Source organism: Ailuropoda melanoleuca, chromosome 16 (assembly GCF_002007445.2).
Source record: "Ailuropoda melanoleuca isolate Jingjing chromosome 16, ASM200744v2, whole genome shotgun sequence".
NCBI lineage: Eukaryota > Metazoa > Chordata > Mammalia > Carnivora > Ursidae > Ailuropoda > Ailuropoda melanoleuca.
In genome coordinates this window covers 7,235,186-7,253,204 of record NC_048233.1, presented here as the reverse complement: position 1 = coordinate 7,253,204, position 18,019 = coordinate 7,235,186, and the positions used below count along the sequence as shown (strand labels likewise).

At 52.0% G+C, this 18,019-nt stretch overlaps 1 protein-coding gene across 5 annotated transcripts in view; it reads right to left on the bottom strand.

Annotated features, from left to right (window-relative positions):
* Positions 1–2,643: 2,643 nt before the first annotated feature.
* Positions 2,644–18,019, bottom strand: part of NCAPD2 (non-SMC condensin I complex subunit D2) — a 28,227-nt gene continuing 12,851 nt past the window's right edge. For all 5 annotated transcript variants that reach the window (XM_034645073.1, XM_034645072.1, XM_019802789.2 and 2 more), the window contains 26 exons: positions 16,648–16,775; positions 16,452–16,575; positions 16,133–16,280; positions 14,558–14,755; positions 14,103–14,237; positions 13,917–14,004; positions 13,642–13,822; positions 12,157–12,281; positions 11,549–11,782; positions 11,059–11,233; positions 10,692–10,776; positions 8,857–8,990; positions 8,359–8,491; positions 8,188–8,272; positions 7,944–8,111; positions 7,469–7,638; positions 6,564–6,675; positions 6,365–6,488; positions 6,128–6,283; positions 5,303–5,480; positions 5,120–5,214; positions 4,554–4,634; positions 4,279–4,462; positions 3,467–3,593; positions 3,219–3,380; positions 2,644–2,973 (listed from right to left, as the gene is read on the bottom strand). In XM_034645073.1, coding sequence (XP_034500964.1) covers positions 2,888–2,973; positions 3,219–3,380; positions 3,467–3,593; positions 4,279–4,462; positions 4,554–4,634; positions 5,120–5,214; positions 5,303–5,480; positions 6,128–6,283; positions 6,365–6,488; positions 6,564–6,675; positions 7,469–7,638; positions 7,944–8,111; positions 8,188–8,272; positions 8,359–8,491; positions 8,857–8,990; positions 10,692–10,776; positions 11,059–11,233; positions 11,549–11,782; positions 12,157–12,281; positions 13,642–13,822; positions 13,917–14,004; positions 14,103–14,237; positions 14,558–14,755; positions 16,133–16,280; positions 16,452–16,575; positions 16,648–16,775 — 3,616 coding nt within the window. In that variant the 3' untranslated portion in view covers positions 2,644–2,887. The remainder of the gene's footprint in view (positions 2,974–3,218; positions 3,381–3,466; positions 3,594–4,278; positions 4,463–4,553; positions 4,635–5,119; positions 5,215–5,302; positions 5,481–6,127; positions 6,284–6,364; positions 6,489–6,563; positions 6,676–7,468; positions 7,639–7,943; positions 8,112–8,187; positions 8,273–8,358; positions 8,492–8,856; positions 8,991–10,691; positions 10,777–11,058; positions 11,234–11,548; positions 11,783–12,156; positions 12,282–13,641; positions 13,823–13,916; positions 14,005–14,102; positions 14,238–14,557; positions 14,756–16,132; positions 16,281–16,451; positions 16,576–16,647; positions 16,776–18,019) is intronic.

Below are 18,019 nucleotides of genomic sequence, written 5' to 3'. Positions count from 1 at the left end.
GGGAAGATGCGGCTATCTGTCGAACGGGGAAGAGCAGAGAGCACCGGCGGCGACTGCAGTCTCTATTTATACCTCCCGGACGCGGCGGGGGGGCGTGGGGGCGCGGGCCCCGCCTCCCGCCTGCTAGCCCAGTCGCGGCCCAAGGGCTCGGAGGCCTGAGCTACGTGCGCCCGTAAAGCCGCGAGTAGCTGGGCCCGCTTTTTTTTTGGACCCGCCTGCTTCTTCCAGTGTGCACGCACCAAACGTGTGGGCTAGGGACGGAATGGGGGAGGGGACTGAGACCAGCCCCAGTGGAGGAGGTGATCGCTAATGGCACTCGTGGGCACCCTGTGGGCTTGCAGGAGACTGTGGGCCCCAGGACGGGGCTCCTGGTGGCAACGGAAGGCCTCCAAGAGCCAGGGCCGTTCAAGTTGCTGCACAGATGAAATGGGAGGACTTTGGGAGCTGGTGGGATGGGGAATTGGAGCCGGAGCCGGGACCCCTCGCAGTTGCACGCGGCCACCCCCCTCCCCTTTCTTTTAGAGGCTGAGAGGCGGGAAGGCTGAGGAACTTCTCAAGGCTCTTCGGTAGCGGCGGAGGAACCGCAGAGGAAAAGGCAAGGGGAGGGTCAGCCCGCCTACTGCCGGGCTCTGCCCAGCCCCCACTTCCCCCTCCCCAGGGCCTGGCTCCTGGCCTCCCTGGGCCGGGGGCCTGGGCTGGCACTGGGCAGTGGGGGCCTGGAGAGGAATGAGGCTCGGGAGGTGGCTGGGGGGTAGGAGGCGGTTTCTGCACTGAAGGTCACGCTGTCCTGCAAGCTCGGGCAGCCCGGAGAGCTGATAATTGGGGCGGACAAACCAGGCCCTGTGCGCACCAGCTGCTCTCCCCCAGGCGGGGCTGGGCCACAGGGGGAGGACGAGAGGCCGAAGGCCTCCCACAGAGTCGCTCCTGGGAGACCTGCGTGCTGTGCCGCCCAAGCCGGAGACAGTGCCCCTTTCACTGTCTCCAGCCCCCACCAGAGAGGGGGACGTGAGGGCGGAAGTCCCTCCCCATCCTGGGACGTGCCAGCCAGCCCGAGCCAGGGACTCCTCTTCCCTGCCTGGGCCCGGGGATGTCGGGGGTAGTGCGAAGCGTCCAGAAGAGGGAAGAAATTGGGAGGTCTTGGGCATGTGGCGGGAACCGGCCTCCAGCCCCACGCGAGGTAGAGGGAGGGATCCATTCCCCTCCAACAGGCCGGAGCCCCAGCTGCGCCGGTTTTGCCAGCTGAGGATGGAAGAGGGGCTGTGTTCAGAACGCTTGAGATGAACCAGGGTTTAGAAAGGGGTGGGGTGGAATGGACGTGGCCCATCAGCAGGTGCTGGGGACTGGGTACCCAGGGGCCTCTTTGCTGGCCCAGCGTAACCTGAGACCAGCCCCCTTTTCTAGCTGAAGAGCCTGTGGCTAAGTTTAGCCCGTCTGGCGATAACCTTTGCTTAAAAGGCAGAGAGCATACTCTCCCGCACCAACTCCAACCCCAGTCCCTGCCCTTTCTGGGATTGCCCTCCCTCCTTGGGGCCCCAGAGCCAAGTCTATGTCTGTCTGGCAGCCATGTGCTTGGTTGGTCCCCAGGCTTTTCACGAACCCCAAGAGCAGGGCCAGAGGACACCTAATGGTGACAGGAGGTGGGAAGGACCACAGGCAGTCTGCTGGGGCAGGGATTCAGCAGCTGATCTAACCGTTCCATGCCTGCTCAGGCTCAACCAGGACCATTAATTCTTTCCCTGGAATGGGCCTTAGGCCTTAGGAACCCCCCGATGCTCCCACACTACCTAGAATGTGTGTCTGAAGTCCCATCTTCCCTTTTGCTGCATGTGTGTCTTTTTTCATTAGTGTCTTCTGCCAAAAAGGGAGCTTGGTGCCCATGGAGCGTTACTGATGCAGCCTGCCGTTGTCATGACAGCAAAGACACCAGTGTTGTCATGAGAGCACGCTCACTGCCTCATGGTCCAGGTGACTCAGCAGAACAGACTTGGGGAGCTGAGGGGGTGGGCAGGCTAAAGCAGTGCCTGCGTGAGGGGCTGACTTCCCACAGACCCTCTAACAGTAAAGATTCCTTGCTAGGCAGTCTCCACAGATGGAGGGGACCCGACCTTCCATCAGCCTGGCGACCAGGTCAGTCACCTGTCCCAGAGATGGGCTCAGGGAACACACAGACCAGCCCTTGGTCTGGAGAAGGGTTTTCCCACCTCCGCACCACTGACTGATGCTTTGGGCTGACTCATTCTGGTGCGGGGTCTGTCTTCTGCATTGTAGGGTATTCAGCCACATCCCTGGTCTCTCCCCACTGGATGCTGATGGATAGCGTTCCTCCCACCTAGGTTGTGACGACAAACAAATCTCTAGGTGTTGCCAAATGTTCCCTGGAGGGCAAAACTGCCCCCAAGTGGAACGCGTTGATGTGGAGCCTAGACCCTGTGTGCTTCGCCACCGTGGAGCAATCCTGTCACTTGTGCAGCGTGGGGAGGTCGAGAAGGGGAAGATGAGGCACTGGGGGAGCATGGAGCTTCTCAGATCTCGAGAGAGGCCCCAGGACTTTGCGGCTCCTCTTTCTGGATTGATAATCCTCTCCCTGTCTCCTGCATCTGGGCTAATGCGCAAGATGAAACAGACAAGCCTAGGAAAAATGTCTAAAAGTATATAAAAACATTTATTCACTAGGAAACAAGGAGACTGGCAGACATCTATTCCACCGAAAGCAGCTCACTTCAGTTCAACTGGGCTAGTTTAAGAGATACGCTTTACGTTATAAAGACCATTATATATTAAAAAGACAAGAAGACAGGCAAACAAGTATTTTACAAGAGCAACAGACTTCTAGGTCACCCCACGAGAAACCCTGCACAGCAGGGATGGGAACAGGCAAGATGACCTCTTAGGGCCTGTGCCTCCGAGGAGGTGCTCGGCGGATGGGCGTGGTCTTCTTGGGGGTCTCATCTTCTGTCATCTCTGCTGAAAGCTCTACTCAGAAGATTGGAGGGATAAGAAAAAGCTGAGTCACAAAGATGGTGAAGAGTAGATCTCAGGGAACAAGTGGGATGGCCCCAGACCCACACAGCAGAAATAAAACCCAAACTTCGTGAGGGGAAGACACCTAGGGGGAGGGGGTGGACACAGTAGGACCTACACAGCAGGACCCCATCAGAACCGACCTCACCCCCCAAGTGACACTCCCTGTGGGCCAAGGCCGGGACGGAGCATCGTACCTTCCTCACTGGACTCATCACTCGAGAAGACGATTCTGGGTTTCTTTTTTGAAACTCGCTGTTGGGTGTTTGGGTGCCGATGGGCAGTGCGGCGGGGCTTGGGAGTGACGAAGTCACCGTCTGATGAGGCTGCAGAAGCCAGATGCTGGTGCCGCTTGGAGACTAGAAAAGACAGAGACACGAGTCCCCAAAAAAGGAACCTCTGGGAGGAGGGCCTGGTCTCTCCACCGTGGGGCTGCCTCACATACCAGTGGATGGTTTCTTGGCTGATGGGGCTCTCTGGCTGCCCCCTTGGCCAATCTCAAGATCTTCTACTGCGTCCATCCCTCTGGTGTGGCAGACCTGAAGCTTCTGTTCAAACTCATCGATTGTAGCCTGGAGGGGAAGAAGAGATGAAGAGCAGGCCTGGAAAGTTACTTCTACGACGAAAAATAAACAAGTCCACAAAAAGACATGGTGAAAACTTAAATGCAGATCCCCGAGAGCCCAAGCTGAGAGGGGTACATACTGCATGCCTTCAAGCATAGGATGTTCCGGAAAAGCAATAGTCAAATCAGTGGTTGCCAGGGGTTGGGGGGACAGGGGTGAGTGGGGGAGCACAGAGGACTTCCTTGGCAGTGAAACCACACCGAATGATACCAGAATGACGGACACAGGGCCTTACACACTTCTCCAAACCCACAGAAAGCACACCAAGAGTGTCCCTAACTATGGACTTTGGGTGATAATGATGTGTCAACATAGGTTCATCGATTGTAGCAAATGTGCCACTTTGCTGGGGGATGTTGATCGTGGGGAAGGCTGTGCGTGTGTGGGTGCAGGGGGCATAAGGAGGAATTCTATACCTTCCACTCGATTTTGCTTTTGAACCTAAAACCGCTCTAAAAAATAAAGTTTCTTTTTAAAAAGAGGAAAAGAAACGAGCAGAAACTGGAGACAGAAAGAGCTGGTCTCAGGTGGTGCTGGTGACTTGGCTGCAGTGCAGCCTGGGGCAGGTGAGGCGGCCGGGGCGGCGCAGACGTGGGTGCGTTTGGACGGCCGGGTGGGCAGCCGGGCTCACCTTGCCCTCGGGCTTGGCCCCACGCCGCAGCTTGCCCACGACTGACAAAAAAGCACTGAAGACAGACTCATCTGACAGTTTATCCCCGAAGCAGTCAAAGTTGTCCAGCATCTTGCGGAGGCCTCTCTCCGTGAGGGGCAGCTGTGACACACAGTAGGCCAGGTCCCGGTACTGCCGCTCGGTCCTGCGGACGGCAAGGGCCTCATGAGGAGCTGTGGGACGGAGAGGTACAGGCCCGACCTTCCTCGGGGCTGCCCCGGGGGACGGCAGCCTACCGGGCCGTGCGGAAGCGCTGACACAGCTTCTCTACCAGGCTCTCGGTCTGCTTGTCCTTGGTGATGTAGGACAGGAGTTGCCTGAGGAAGGGGAGATGTGCACGTGTGACCTCCCAGAGGCAGCTCCGACCCGTCGCTGAGACAACCCCGTCCCTCCCCGAGCACCAGCCCTCTGTCACCCTCCTGGCCGAGGTAGAGAATCCCCTCGGCCGTGGCCCATGCCTGCCTCACTGTTCCTCCCGCCCTCTTCCTGTGCCCTCAGCAAAAGGTCCACCCCACCCCCGGAGAAAAGTTCACCGAGAACGGGAATTTATTACAGAAGCAGCTGCCGTGTAGTGAGGACGACTATGTGCCTATGACCATGTTAGAAACTTGACTGTGCGGAAGCCTTTCCAGAACTAAGGGTCCAGTATCCTAGGCCTCCTTTTCCAGAGGAGGGCCGGGCACAGAGAGGTTACATTACTGCTGAAGGCCGTACGGCTAAGCGGCAGAGCCAGAATTCAAACACAGGCCTGTGAGATCCCTAAACCTGTGCTACATGAGAGATGCGCTCCCAGGGAACCTACTTCATGATGGTGTGGAAAGGCTCTTCCTCCACCCCTCCCTCGGGGTCTGACAGGCGGCTGATGATATCTGGAAGGAGGTTATAGATTGCATTGCCCTGGCAGGGAGAGAGAGAGTCACGTTACAGACACGGTGGGTGCCTGCTCCCTCAGCAGCGAGCTGTCAGCTGCCTGGCTGCCTCTCACCTTGTGGGAAAGCTCATTGAAGAAGTTCTTGGCCAGGGCAGCGATCTGAGGCACAGGGTCGATGAGCAGCACGGCCATCTCGCTCACCTGCCCCTTCACCTTCACCATGTCCTTCAGAATCAAGTGGGTCATCACGAGCCCCGCTGTTCTCCGCACTTGCTGAGCTGGGTCCCGGAGCCTGGGAGTGAAATCTTAAGTCACTGGGACCAACGCTGGCCCGAAAGGCCCTCAGCTGGAATCTATTACCGCTGCTGCTGCTGCTTTTTTTAAGTAAACTCTACCCTCAATGTGGGGCTTGAACTCCTGACCCCAAGATCAAGAGTCTTTATGCTCTACTGATTGAGCCAGCCAGGTGCCCCTCTAATACCCCTTCTTAATGTGACATTCTAGAAGCAGTTAGAAAACTGGGGTTGGGGAAAGAGGCTATGCTTATAGCCAAGGCTTTGGACGGAGGCGCCAATCCCTTTGGGGCCATATTTAGCCAGGGTCTGTACAGGTCAAGTATTGAGCAGATGTTCAGGGTCATGCTAAAGACCAAACACAGTTTTAGTGATTCTCACACTGGCCAAACTGCAGCCTCCCAGAGCTGGCGAGGCCTGCTGAAGTATCATGAGTGGGGATGCCTGGGTGGCTCAGTCAGTTAAGCATCTGCCTTCGGCTCAGGTCATGATCCCAGGGTCCTGGGATCCAGTCCCACGTGGGGCTCCCTGCTCAACAGGGAGCCTGCTTCTCCTTTTTCTCCTCCCTCTGCCTGCCGCTCCCCTTGCTTGTTCTGTCAAATAAATAAAATCTTAAAAAAATAAAGTGTCACAAGGGATCTCTTACCGAGCATACAGATGAGGTGTCCAGGGGTCCACCAGGTTGGGGAAGCGGATGGCCAGATCCCCAGTAGCAATCATGAGGTTAGACCGGACAATGGGGAGTGAGGACTTTTCCAGCATGGTGAACAGCAGACGAAGCTGGGAGTCACAGAAAGTGGCACTAGGGGGCCAGGAAAGGACCATCAGGGAGACAGTCAGTCCCCATGCTCTCAGAGCAGGCGCTAATGCCCCGAGGGCCTACCTGATCATGCAGAACTTGCCCAGGGCCAGGGAAGCGGCTGCAGAGAGCTCTGGGTTGCTGTAGAGGCCAGGGTTGTTGCAGACTTTGAGCAGAAGTGGAACAAAGGCAGCCAGGACCTGTGTGCCTGTCAGAAGAGCAGCTCTCGGTTTGGGACAGGTTATCTTGGCCGGTGGGGAGCAGGCCCCTCAGCAAGTCTTACCATCTAACAGCTCCTTCTCGCAGATGCTGCGGATGAGTTCTGCCTCCGTGTCGTCAGCGGCAGCGCCGGCCAGCCCCATCTCCTCCTCCATGGTGGTCTCAGAGCTGGTGTTCTGGTGGGGAAGAAACCAGGCATCATGGCTCGTCCGGGACAGCATTTTTGACTCTGACCTACCTTTCATTTTGCAGGAATGTATTTGGGGAAAGACAAGTTCTGCACAACCACTCCTACAACTGTCAAATATGTCTGTGAAGAGGGAGGACTCCTGAATTAAACAGGAAAAGAACTAGGTCTTTGTCGTTTTGTTTTCACGTTGCCAAATCTGAACTGGCACGTTCAAAACTGAACAAATGGCATTTATTTTCAAGTTGCCAAAGCACATTCCTCCATCTCTGAGCCCATCCTCAGAGAAGCACGTCATTTCCTGTATACAGTCAACAGACGGATCACGTGGACAATGGCTGAAGGTCACAGAGGTCACACCTTATTCCACGGCTGTGTCTTACTGGTTTGCAAGACATCACTGCCTCTAGTGGGGAACACAAAGTCCCCATCAGGTGGCAGGCCCAGAGACCAAGGCTGATGGGAAAGGGGGGGCGGGGGTGTGCTCGTCCTCACAAGCAGCGCCTCTGGGGGGCAGCCTGTATTGCAGGCTGAAGTCCCTAACTCAGTGCCCTCTGTTTCCCTAAAACCTTCCTTCCTGGGTGACCGTGAATGGCTGCTCCATCTCTGTTCTCACTAACCTTTCCCAGAGTAATAACAGTAAGGGACAGAGTGTCTTCCTCATTTTATTTAATGGTAGAAAAGCAGGGATCCCCAGGAGGAAATGTGAATGACCTGAGGTCATGAGACAAACCTGGGCAATGCGTGGGACACAAACCCAAATGCCCAGGCACTTCATTCACCTTCTCCTTTGGATCCTTCGCCTTCTGCTCCTGTTCTTCCCGAAGAACCCGGCGCCGACAGAGCTCCCCACTCACTGCCTGTTCCAAATGCACCAGCTGCTGCAGGGCCACATCTCCAGCCAAGGATAGCAGGTTCATCAGCAGGAAAGTGGGGAGCACGGGGGTGTCCTCTGGAGGAGGGAGAGGAAAAGCAGGGAGAAAAAGACAAAATCAAGCCTCACGGGGCCCTGCACCCTGTTTTGAAGGCTCTTCCCCTAGGTCACAGGCCATACGCAAACTAGCAAAGAAGAGGTGGGGACGGGGAGGATGGTGGTAGGGACCGGCTGGATCTGAGTGACAGAAGTGACAGAGGGTGGTCTGGGGAGGGGGAGGCGGAAGGGCTGTTGCAGGAAGCCGTGTTGGCAGTGGCTTCTGGCCTGACAAGGAAAGCAGCAGAATCTGGCTGCTGCCCACTGGGGACCCTCTGCCTACTCACTTGGGCCCTCCTGGGTGGTGCTCTTCTCTCCCAGCTTCGCCAGGGCCTGTTTCGCACAGCCCTGCAATATCTGGGCACAGATCACCTCGGGACCCTCTGCCAGTTGGTAAATGAGGGTCACGGCCACCTCTTTGAATGGGATCCAGAGTGGGTCTGGGTGGACGAAGCCTGCGGAGGAGAAGGGAGAGGTTACCCCCTGCAGACAAAGGACTCGATTCTGCCCAAGGCCTTGGTGATAGCTCACCTTTTGTGATCACCTCCTGCAGTCGCTCAAACAGCCTGTGTTCCTGAGGCAGCCGGAAGGGTGGTTGACGTTTGCTCAGAGAAGGCTGTCGAGAACAGCAAAGATAAAACGTGGGGATGTGTCGAGAGCGGCTAAGAGGATTCCCACTCTCCGTTTGGAGACCCCACATACCTTTCTCCTGTCAGAGAGGTTGGCAATGGCATGGCACACCTGCTGGGCCAGCCTATAGTCCTGTGGAAACTTCTCGTCCAGCCCAATGCTCACCAGTGTGTCTAAGTTGCTTCCCACAATTTCTGGCTTTCCTCTAGGGGAAGGAAGCCACAGAGTTCAAGCTAGTCGGGAACAGCACTCTGGAGGGGATAATGCCGAGTAGGGTAGGTAACAGCACTCAGTGCAAGGCTTTGTGAGAGCCCTGGAGCACTACAGAAGAGGCTTGGACACAGCTGGCCCTCAGAATCCTTCTTGCTGTACTGCATCCCATTATGTCTGCTGGGCTGGGCAGGAGGAGGGGGAAGGGGGCTGGTACTTGCAATACTTTATTTTTTATTTAGGTAGCCAACTCATGCGTACAGCTGCCGGCCCTGACTGCTGGTACTGAGGGGAAGGGAACCTTCTCAGAGACCTCCCTGCCCCTCTTATCCCTACTGCCTGTCTGGACCCGAGCCTCACCGCGCCATCATCCCGAGAAGCATGACAGAGGAATAGCGCTCCAGAGGAGAGCAGGGGACCTTCTCGGTTGCCCGCTCCCACAGCACCTGGGTCACTGCTGGCTTCAGTTCATCCTTCTGCACAAACTCACAGAGCTGAAGAGAAAAGAGAAAGGGCTCAGGCCAGAAAATAATAATTCACCCGGTGCTTGGTGCACTTCTCTGAAGAGAACCTGAAGAACCCGAAGTGGGTAAAAGCACTACTCAGGCGCAGCAAAGGAAGGAGGAGGCGGGAACTGTAGTCGGGGTTTGGGGAGGTACTTCCATCTCTGTCACTTTTCCACCCTCACGCCCTCAAAACTACCTTTACTGAGATGACATATTGAAAGTGACCTTGTTCGGTTCTTTGTGGGTCCATGGATCTGACCACATTCCAAAGAGTTCTAATAGGTCTTGTTACTGTTACAACTCACCACGTCTAAAACGGAAGGCTTCATCCCTCCTTGCCTTCTCATTTTGCCCGGAGGACCAACACTCTTAGTCACATATGCTTAGAGCTTCACGGTCAACTCATTTTTTCCCACCGAGTCTTACCTATTCTTCCTTTAAACGTGCTTTTCGTGAAGTACGGTTCCATAGCTCTCCTCCCCACCCAGAGTCTAGCGCCTTGACGCTGCACACTCACGGCCGTCCCCGCTCCACCAACCTGTTCGTGTTGCACCGGTCTCCCAAACACCTACACCCTCACGCTGTGCCCTGCTCAGCCTGCACCAACAGCCCTCCTTCGCCTACGGGAGGGGCTCCCGCCCAGGAGCTAGCCTGTAACACTGCAGGCCAGGGGCTGCCTGCGGGCTCTCCCTTCCCCCAGCAAGGCGGGAAAGGTGGCTGGCAGTCACGCTCCACCTAGTGGAGGCCTGTGGTCAGCACCCCCTCGGCCTACGGGTCGCACCGCCCAAACGCTACACAGCCTATCACCAAAACGCTGGCGAGCAAGGGCAAGTCTGGCTCCTGTGAAAGGCCTTCAGGGACCTTTACAGTTCAGTTCCAACCCACACTCCCACTTTACTAGCTTTTCCGGGTAACAATTTCCCGCCAGAACGCGATCTTCATTCTGCAGCTTTCTGTGCTCTTTCTTGGCTTTCCATCTACGTGCTTCCCTCCTTTCTATAATTCTCTATATTGTACTCATCAAGACCCCGCTTAAGTCCTACCACCTGCCTCACACGGTTCTGTTTCCCGCTCGGGACTCGTCAGAGTAACACACAAGTTAAGAGTATGTTTTCCAGAGCTCTTATTGCCTGAGTCTCTCCCGCGAACCAGCTGTAATGAGCCAAGCTCCTTAACCTCAGTGCCTCAGACTTCTCACTGTAAAATGGGCATTAACAGTATCACCTCAAAGGGTCGTGTGAGGATCACACAAGTTCGTACGAGCAAACTGCTGAGAATAGCGCCTGGCATATAAGAAGTGTTATTACATTACCGTCGCTGCTACAACCACTACTTGTGCCACTTTTTCTGGCACTAATTACCTATGTGCTACATCTTTCTATAAATGTTTTATGTTTCTTGGCTACCCACTATACCGTTGGTTCCTTTTCAGTTGGGAACCTGAAAACAATCTTACACTTTGTGGGCCTGAGTAAACTGCTGAACACACAGAAACCACTCACTAATACATGTTGAATGAATAAAGAAAGTAGAAGTAAGGGGGTACCTGCCTGGCTCTGTTGGAGGAACGTTTAATACTTGATCTTGGAGTGAGTTTGAGCCCCACGCTAGGTGAAGAGATTACTTAAATAAATAAATAAGCTTAAAAAGAAAGAAAGGAAGAAAGAAAGTAGAAGTAAGGAGACTTACAATTTCCTCAAGACACTGGATGGTCCCAACCGAGGCATCCACTAGTAGCAAAGAGAGATTCTGAATCAAAGACTGGGCCTTGGCTCTGTGGGAGTAGCAGAGAGCAGAGGTCGTTAAAAACTGGTAAGTTCGAACCTGGCAAACAGGTTATTAGGGCTATCCGACCACAGCGCTGTATAACTATGTGGGATGGGCTTGACTAGAAATCTAGCCCCACCCTGAGTCCCATTGCAGACCTACAGGCTTATGGATTCAGAACTCTTCTAGAAGGATGCCCCCACCCCCTGCCATTCCTTTAGGAGAGTGCAGACATCCTATGAGAAGCTGACCTCAGAAAAGTTGGCAAAGGCAAAAGTCTCACATATACCTGGTGGAGTCCCCTTTGGGGTTGAGGTAAAGTTGGCGGTAGGCATTAAGCACAGCTTCCCGGACACCAGGCTCTTTAGACCAGATGAGAGGCAGCATGCGGCGTACCCCGAACAGGGCCTGAGGTACCCCAAATTGGAACACCATCACAAAGAATTCAATCACCTCCTGTACCACTGAGAGGACAGACACAAATGTCACCCATGTGCTTGGCAAAAGTCCCCCAGTACTTAGAGCTAGAACCTTTCTTAGTGTAGCAACATGCAGGTGGCAGCTTTCCTCATTCTTCCCGAGAATGTCAACTCCCAGAAGGCCCTCTCGTGAAATACTGTATGTGTTAAAATGTCTATGCTCCGTGGGGCTATCCACAGCCAACAGAAATAAAGAATCCCTGCCTTTCGAAGCAGCAAATTGCTGTCAATAAAATATGGACGAGACTGGTTTTTCCAACCCCAAAGACCCAGTCCTTACAGAGAGGGATGCTGGGATACCTGTCGTTGTATTTTCATACATCATCTTGCTGATGATGCTAATGGCCTCTGTAATCTTCAGAGAGAAGCTATAGGCGTCCTGCAGATACTGCACCAGCATCTCCTGCTTCACCAGTTCATCATTTCCCCTGGATTTCCCAAGCTCTGGCACGCTGCGCTTGTCTTTACCGTCTGTCTGTTCTGGGCCCATGTTCCCTGCGGGCGCCTGGGTATTCTGTGTGGAAGCTGCTGGGCCTAGGAGTTAAGAGAATTACAGGATGGTTATTGCTCGAGGGCATATGGGGCAATCCAATAGCTGTAATATCCCTGGATATTTGTTTCCACAGTGGGAAGGTATACGTTTAGAACCTACTCTAAAATACCTTGGTTCATTTCTCGATAGAGATTCCTAAAGTCCTCTATGGTTTGGAAACACCCTTTCACACTGTATGACTATCAAACTTAGGCCCTTAGGCTGCTTCCGTTCCAGAGCAGAGACATTGCCAACTCTCCTCCAGACCCTTCAGCACTGGGTTCTTTTAGCCAGGTCAGCGTCTGGCATAGAGTAATGGCCCATAAATACTAGTTGACATGTTTTGTTTACTAACTGAAAAAGGAAAGGGAATTACCTTTGAAGATTGTCTCCAGGAGATTCAGGAACCTGGTCTCCTCTGACTCCTCTGGGTCCTTGTGACTGAAAAGTTCGGACTCCTGGAAGTGGCCGATGGCTTCTCGAGTGAGAAGGATGGCCTGCCTGGAAGAACACCCACCTGTTACCAACTCGGGACCCACGAGAGCGTCACTGCAGCCTTCTGTCACGGAGCCTACCGCACAGTTCCATCGAGAAGCTAGACCTACTGCCCCCCAAAGAAATGGAACACTTCTCATGCTCACAAAGTTGAGAAGTATCTATTAAGGGTAGAGCTCAAAACACTTTTCCCATTTCTGAAGTGACAAGGCTTTACTATACAGTCTTCAAAAAACTCAAATTTTAAAGGTCACAAACCTACTTACTCCCAACATATGCTTAAAAACTTTGCTAAGTCAAAGTCTGGAAAAAATAAGTGTTCGATAACTGGCTAATTTATGGTACATCCATACAATGGGATTCAGTGTAGCCATAAAAAATAATGAGGCAGCTATTTATGTGTAAATATTAAAAACACTACAATACATGGTTCAGTAAAAAAAGCAAGGCGGTAGATCAGCGGGTAGAAAATTCTACCATCCGGGGCGCCTGGGTGGCACAGCGGTTAAGCGTCTGCCTTCGGCTCAGGGCGTGATCCCGGCGTTATGGGATCGAGCCCCACATCAGGCTCCTCTGCTGTGAGCCTGCTTCTTCCTCTCCCACTCCCCCTGCTTGTGTTCCCTCTCTCGCTGGCTGTCTCTATCTCTGTCGAATGAATAAATAAATAAAATCTTAAAAAAAAAAAAAAAAAAGAAAAAAGAAAATTCTACCATCCGCGTAAGGAGGGGAGGAAAACAACATATGTTTGACTACATGTCTGTGTTATCTCTAGAAGAATGTGCAATAAACTCAGAATGTTGCTTGCCTGTGGAAAGGAGCACTAAGTGGCTGGGAAATAGGTTTGGAAGGGACTTTACAATACATGTCCTTTTTGTAACTTAAAATTTTGTACCATGTGAATGTACTGTCGAATTTTTTTTTAAAGATTTTATCTTTAAGTAATCTCTATACCCAACATGGAGCTCAAACTCATGACCCTGAGATCAAGAGTCACACACTCCACCCACTGAGCCACCCGAATTTTACAAACTATAAAACTAAGGCCCAAGAAGTTCAAGCAACTTACGTGAAATCACAGAACTAGAATTACAGGCTTTCTTCTTTGAATGGAGAGCTTTTGCATATTTAATTATATATTATTTACATTTAGTTGTTTGTGAAGTTTCTTTAAACATTTCTAGAAAAGCATGCTTTAATCGTGGACTATGCCTTTGCCATAAATCTGGTGTTCAGGCCATTACTACAATGAAAACACTTACCATTACCTGGTGGCAGCATACCCTAAGTATAGCTCATTTTAAAGAAACATTGTTCCTCAAAAGTTAATTCTAAACATAAAAAGGTCATCAGAGAATCTTTCACATACTTGTAACTAGCTTTGGCAAGCAACTGATGGATGCGTGTTTTCACATCTTCAGTGGTCTCTGTATTAGCAATTGCGTCGGGAATCTCATCTTCTTCCTGGGGAAGCTTTAGCAGCTGCTGCAGAGTAGACTTCAATTCCGGCAGCATGGCTTCCCACTCCTCCTCTGGGTCCAGCACTGCAGCTGAATGACAAAGTCTCACTTAGATTCTTTCCTTGGACTTTCTGACAGCACGGAGCACATCTAGGGTGTGGAATCCTACGCAGGAACTACTTACAAGCAGCTGCAGCTCGTCTCTGGGCCCTCATCTCTTGTAATTTCTGGGTTTCCTTCTGCAGTGGTCCAGCGAGGTCAGTGTCACTAAGCTACCAAGGTCAAATGAGTTTCAGGGTCACTAGGTCACAGAATTTGATCCCTGTTTCCATTTAATTCCTTCTCTTTTGGATAGATCAAGCTTACTTACCTTGCAGGAAAAGGGATTATTGGCAAGAAAACTGGCCAGCAGCTGAATGGCATTTTTACATACTAGCACTGACTTGTCTGCCAGACGTCCCACCGCTAGGGCCACCACTGCTTGGAAACGTGTCAAGGGGAGAGCCTGTGTGAGGCAGAGAAGGATGAGCTCACATCCCACATCACCCGTTCTGCTCAAGAGGATCTTGAAGTACGCCCTACACGAGCTACCCACTCATTCTAAAGAAAACTCTTCTACAGGATACAAAAGTTTCTCTTTGTAGTGGTTAGGATACAGTGTGGTCCTTAAATGGAGCCAGGCATTTTTGTCCTTGGTAGAGGAGGACTTTTATCACCGCTAGTAACAATCTGAATCCTAGACTCTTCTGTGGGACACTGGATTCCTTTTTTCTTCAGCCTGTACATAGAGTACTGTATGTCTTGACCATGCAGAAGGTTATTCACCTTCTGCTGGACGATTCGGGTAAAGAGCTGCAAAACACGGCTCCGCACAAAGGAGTTGACGTCATGGCCGTGGGCTTGCAAGGTGTCCAAGAACTGGTCTCTGGTGTCTCGGGCTGCTTCTTCCAGTTGATCACCATTCAGAACCTGCAGGACCATCTCTGCCATAGCCGCCAGCACAGCATTGCGCATCACGTGATTCTAAGGGAGAGAAATAGAACTGGTGTGAGGCTCTGCACTCCAATCCTAACTCTCCTTTCCCCAAACTCTTGAGCCTGTCCAGGCACCAAGAAGTGGCAGGGCCTTAAGTTAAGGGTAAGCTTGCTTCACTATGACTTTTTCTGGTCCGCTGCTTACGTATTCACCCCTGAGGTCACTGGAAAGGGCCTTGTCTGCTCAGAGGAGAATACAGGGACAAACCAAACAAGAGCCCCAAACAATTTTCCCCATAAGGCTCATCACATCTATACACCCTTGAAAAGCATTCATTTCTACCTTTCTTCGGAGGCCTCAAAGCCTTTGATCCTTACTAATAAAACAGCCCCTTCCTCCAGACTCCCTTCTCATATTTTATTTTTTTTTATTTTTTTAAAGATTTTGTTTTTTATTTATTTGACAGAGACAGCCAGTGAGAGAGGGAACACAAGCAGAGGGAGTGGGAGAGGAAGAAGCAGGCTCCTAGCACAAGAGCCTGATGTGGGGCTCAATCCCAGAATGCTGGGATCATGCCCTGAGCCAAAGGCAGATGCTTAACGACTGCGCCACCCAGGCGCCCCATCCCTTCTCACATTTTAATGACAAAGAATGAGACTCAGGAGAAGCACGAGTAAGGGTAAGTGGACCAAGCAGGTCCACTATGGAATCTGGTGAATAGTGATTGGGGTTTTGCCAGACCAGGAGCCGGAGAATGGGGTCTTGCACAAGAAGTTAAAGTAGATTAGATGACTGAGTAGGCTGTTTTTGTCCTTGACATTCACCTAGAAGTGCCCTGCATCAGTTTGGGAGGCAGCCGGGCAGAAAGAACTGACAGGTGGCATTGTTGGAGTGCAGGTGAGCCAGGTGGTAGGATGAACGGAAGGGACTCAGAATCATAGCTGAGAGGCTCTCACTAGACTGAAGGGGTGGAATTGCCGTCCCCCCCACCAGACCTGGATAAAACCAATTGATACTGAAATGGGGATTAATNACCTAGAAGTGCCCTGCATCAGTTTGGGAGGCAGCCGGGCAGAAAGAACTGATAGGTGGCATTGTTGGAGTGCAGGTGAGCCAGGTGGTAGGATGAACGGAAGGGACTCAGAATCATAGCTGAGAGGCTCTCACTAGACTGAAGGGGTGGAATTGCCGTCCCCCCCACCAGACCTGGATAAAAACAATTGATACTGAAATGGGGATTAATANAATAAATGGCTCTTTAGTCAATGAAGACTATCTGCTTTTCGGTAGGAAGAAACTGCCACCGAGTTATGCTTAGATAACCTGACTTCATGAGAAAGCCATCTTCTTGTTATAAGAAACAGCCTTTCAGCAATGGACTTAAAATCCCCAGAAGAACCCGAGATCCCCCAGGGGGCCACATACCTCTCCATCCAGATGATCCAGCAAAATGCACATGCTGGACATCAGGATGGCTGGGATGCGTTCTGCTAGTTCTGTCAGGAAGGCTGCAAAGCCCTTTGCCCCTGCAGGGTCCCGACTCAGCTCCTGGGGACACTTCTGTCCAATTTCTCTATACAGGGAAGAGAACACAGCCACAGCAAGGTAATTCAGTTCCTAGTAAGGGAAGGTAAGACTGCTATCTCGTATCTGAAGAAATCTACAGTGCACAGAGAGGGTACTTCCAATCTTTGTGTGTCTTCCCCCGAGGGAGAGGAGAATCAGAAACTTAGAGAAGAGTCACCTTACAATCTCTCCCACTATGCTCTTCATTCCATACTCAGTTGCCCACAGGCTCACAGCCGCCACCAGTACGGGGGCCAGGTGTTCAAAGTGCTGCAGCATCTGGATGATTTTCACAGTGGCACCTGTGGACACACTACACGTGAGAAACTGTAGGCAACATGGAAAACGTGGGGCAAAGCAGAGGGCTAACCTACTGAGCATATGGTTGTAACGTGTCAAGGCGACACCGAGCAGGCGTGTTATGGCTTCCCGGGTGGGGCGGTTCTTCTGGTGACTGATTGTGGGGTTCTCCAGGAGGCGGTAGCAGCAGCCAGTAACCAAACTGAGAAAGGAAGGGATGATGAAGTCAGCTGTATGGATTCCATTCCATCGGGGCCCTGCTTCATTCATTCACCCTCTCCTGGCCCCAAAGTCAGGGGCTTCTATCTTTCTTCATTCTACTTTTACAAAAGGTTTTATTTATTTATTTATTTGAGAGAGAGAGGGAGCATGAGTGGAGGGAAGGGCAGAGGGGGAGGGAGAAGCAGACTCCTCACTGATCAGGGAGCCTGAAGCAGGGTCCGATCCCAGGACCCCAAGATCATGACCCCCGCTGAAGGCAGACACTTAACCGACTAAGCCACCCAGGTGTCCCTTTCTTCATTCTACTAATCACCTTCTACACCACGTTGCTTTGCTTTGCTGACTCTAGATAGGGTCTCTGTCTCTCAAAGTTACCAACTTTCCACCAGTTATGATGCCTACGCAAAACCCAAATATATGAAAAAAGGTAGGAGAAAGTAAGCAAACACTTCTCATGGTTAATTCGGTCCTCATCCGGATCAACCTTTTAGCTGCACTGGATGCAGGTGATCACAACTTTCTCCTAGAAACACACTTCATCTGGCCAGATGCCAGACTCCCGTCCTGAGGGTACGATAAGGATTTTTGCTCTCCTCGAGCTACGCTTACTGATTTAGTACTCTCATTCAGTCTTGGGGCCATAAATACCATTTATATAAATACACTGTATTCCCAAATGGGCACCCTAGCTCAGCCCTCTCTCCTGTGCTCCAGCCTTGTACATGCAACATCAGAGGCAGACAACATTGCTTGGATGTCTGATAAGCACCTCAAACTTTGTATCCAAAGCAGAACTTCTAATTGTCCCCCTCAAAACACGCCCCACAGCCTTGCCCATATTTCAATTACTAGCAACTCGGTTTTTCCGAAAGCTCAGGCGCAAACCCGGGGTGAGTTATTCTTGACTGCGCTCTCCCTTAAACCTCACACACATCTGTCAGCTCGTCCCGTAAGCTCCACCTTCGGGAAACAGGTATAGAATCCATGCACTTCTCCCCATCTCCACTGACATTCTTGGGTCTAAACTCCCACCATCTCTTGCCCAAATCACTGCACCAGCCCCCTAACTGGTCACCCGCTTTCTTCATTTCCCTTCCTAGTGATGTAACAGTAACCACAGCACGATGATTCTGTTAAAGCCCAAGTCAGACCACCTCACCGCCCTGCTCAGAATCCTCGAGCGGCCCCATGTCACGCTAAGAAAATGTCAGTTACCACGACAGC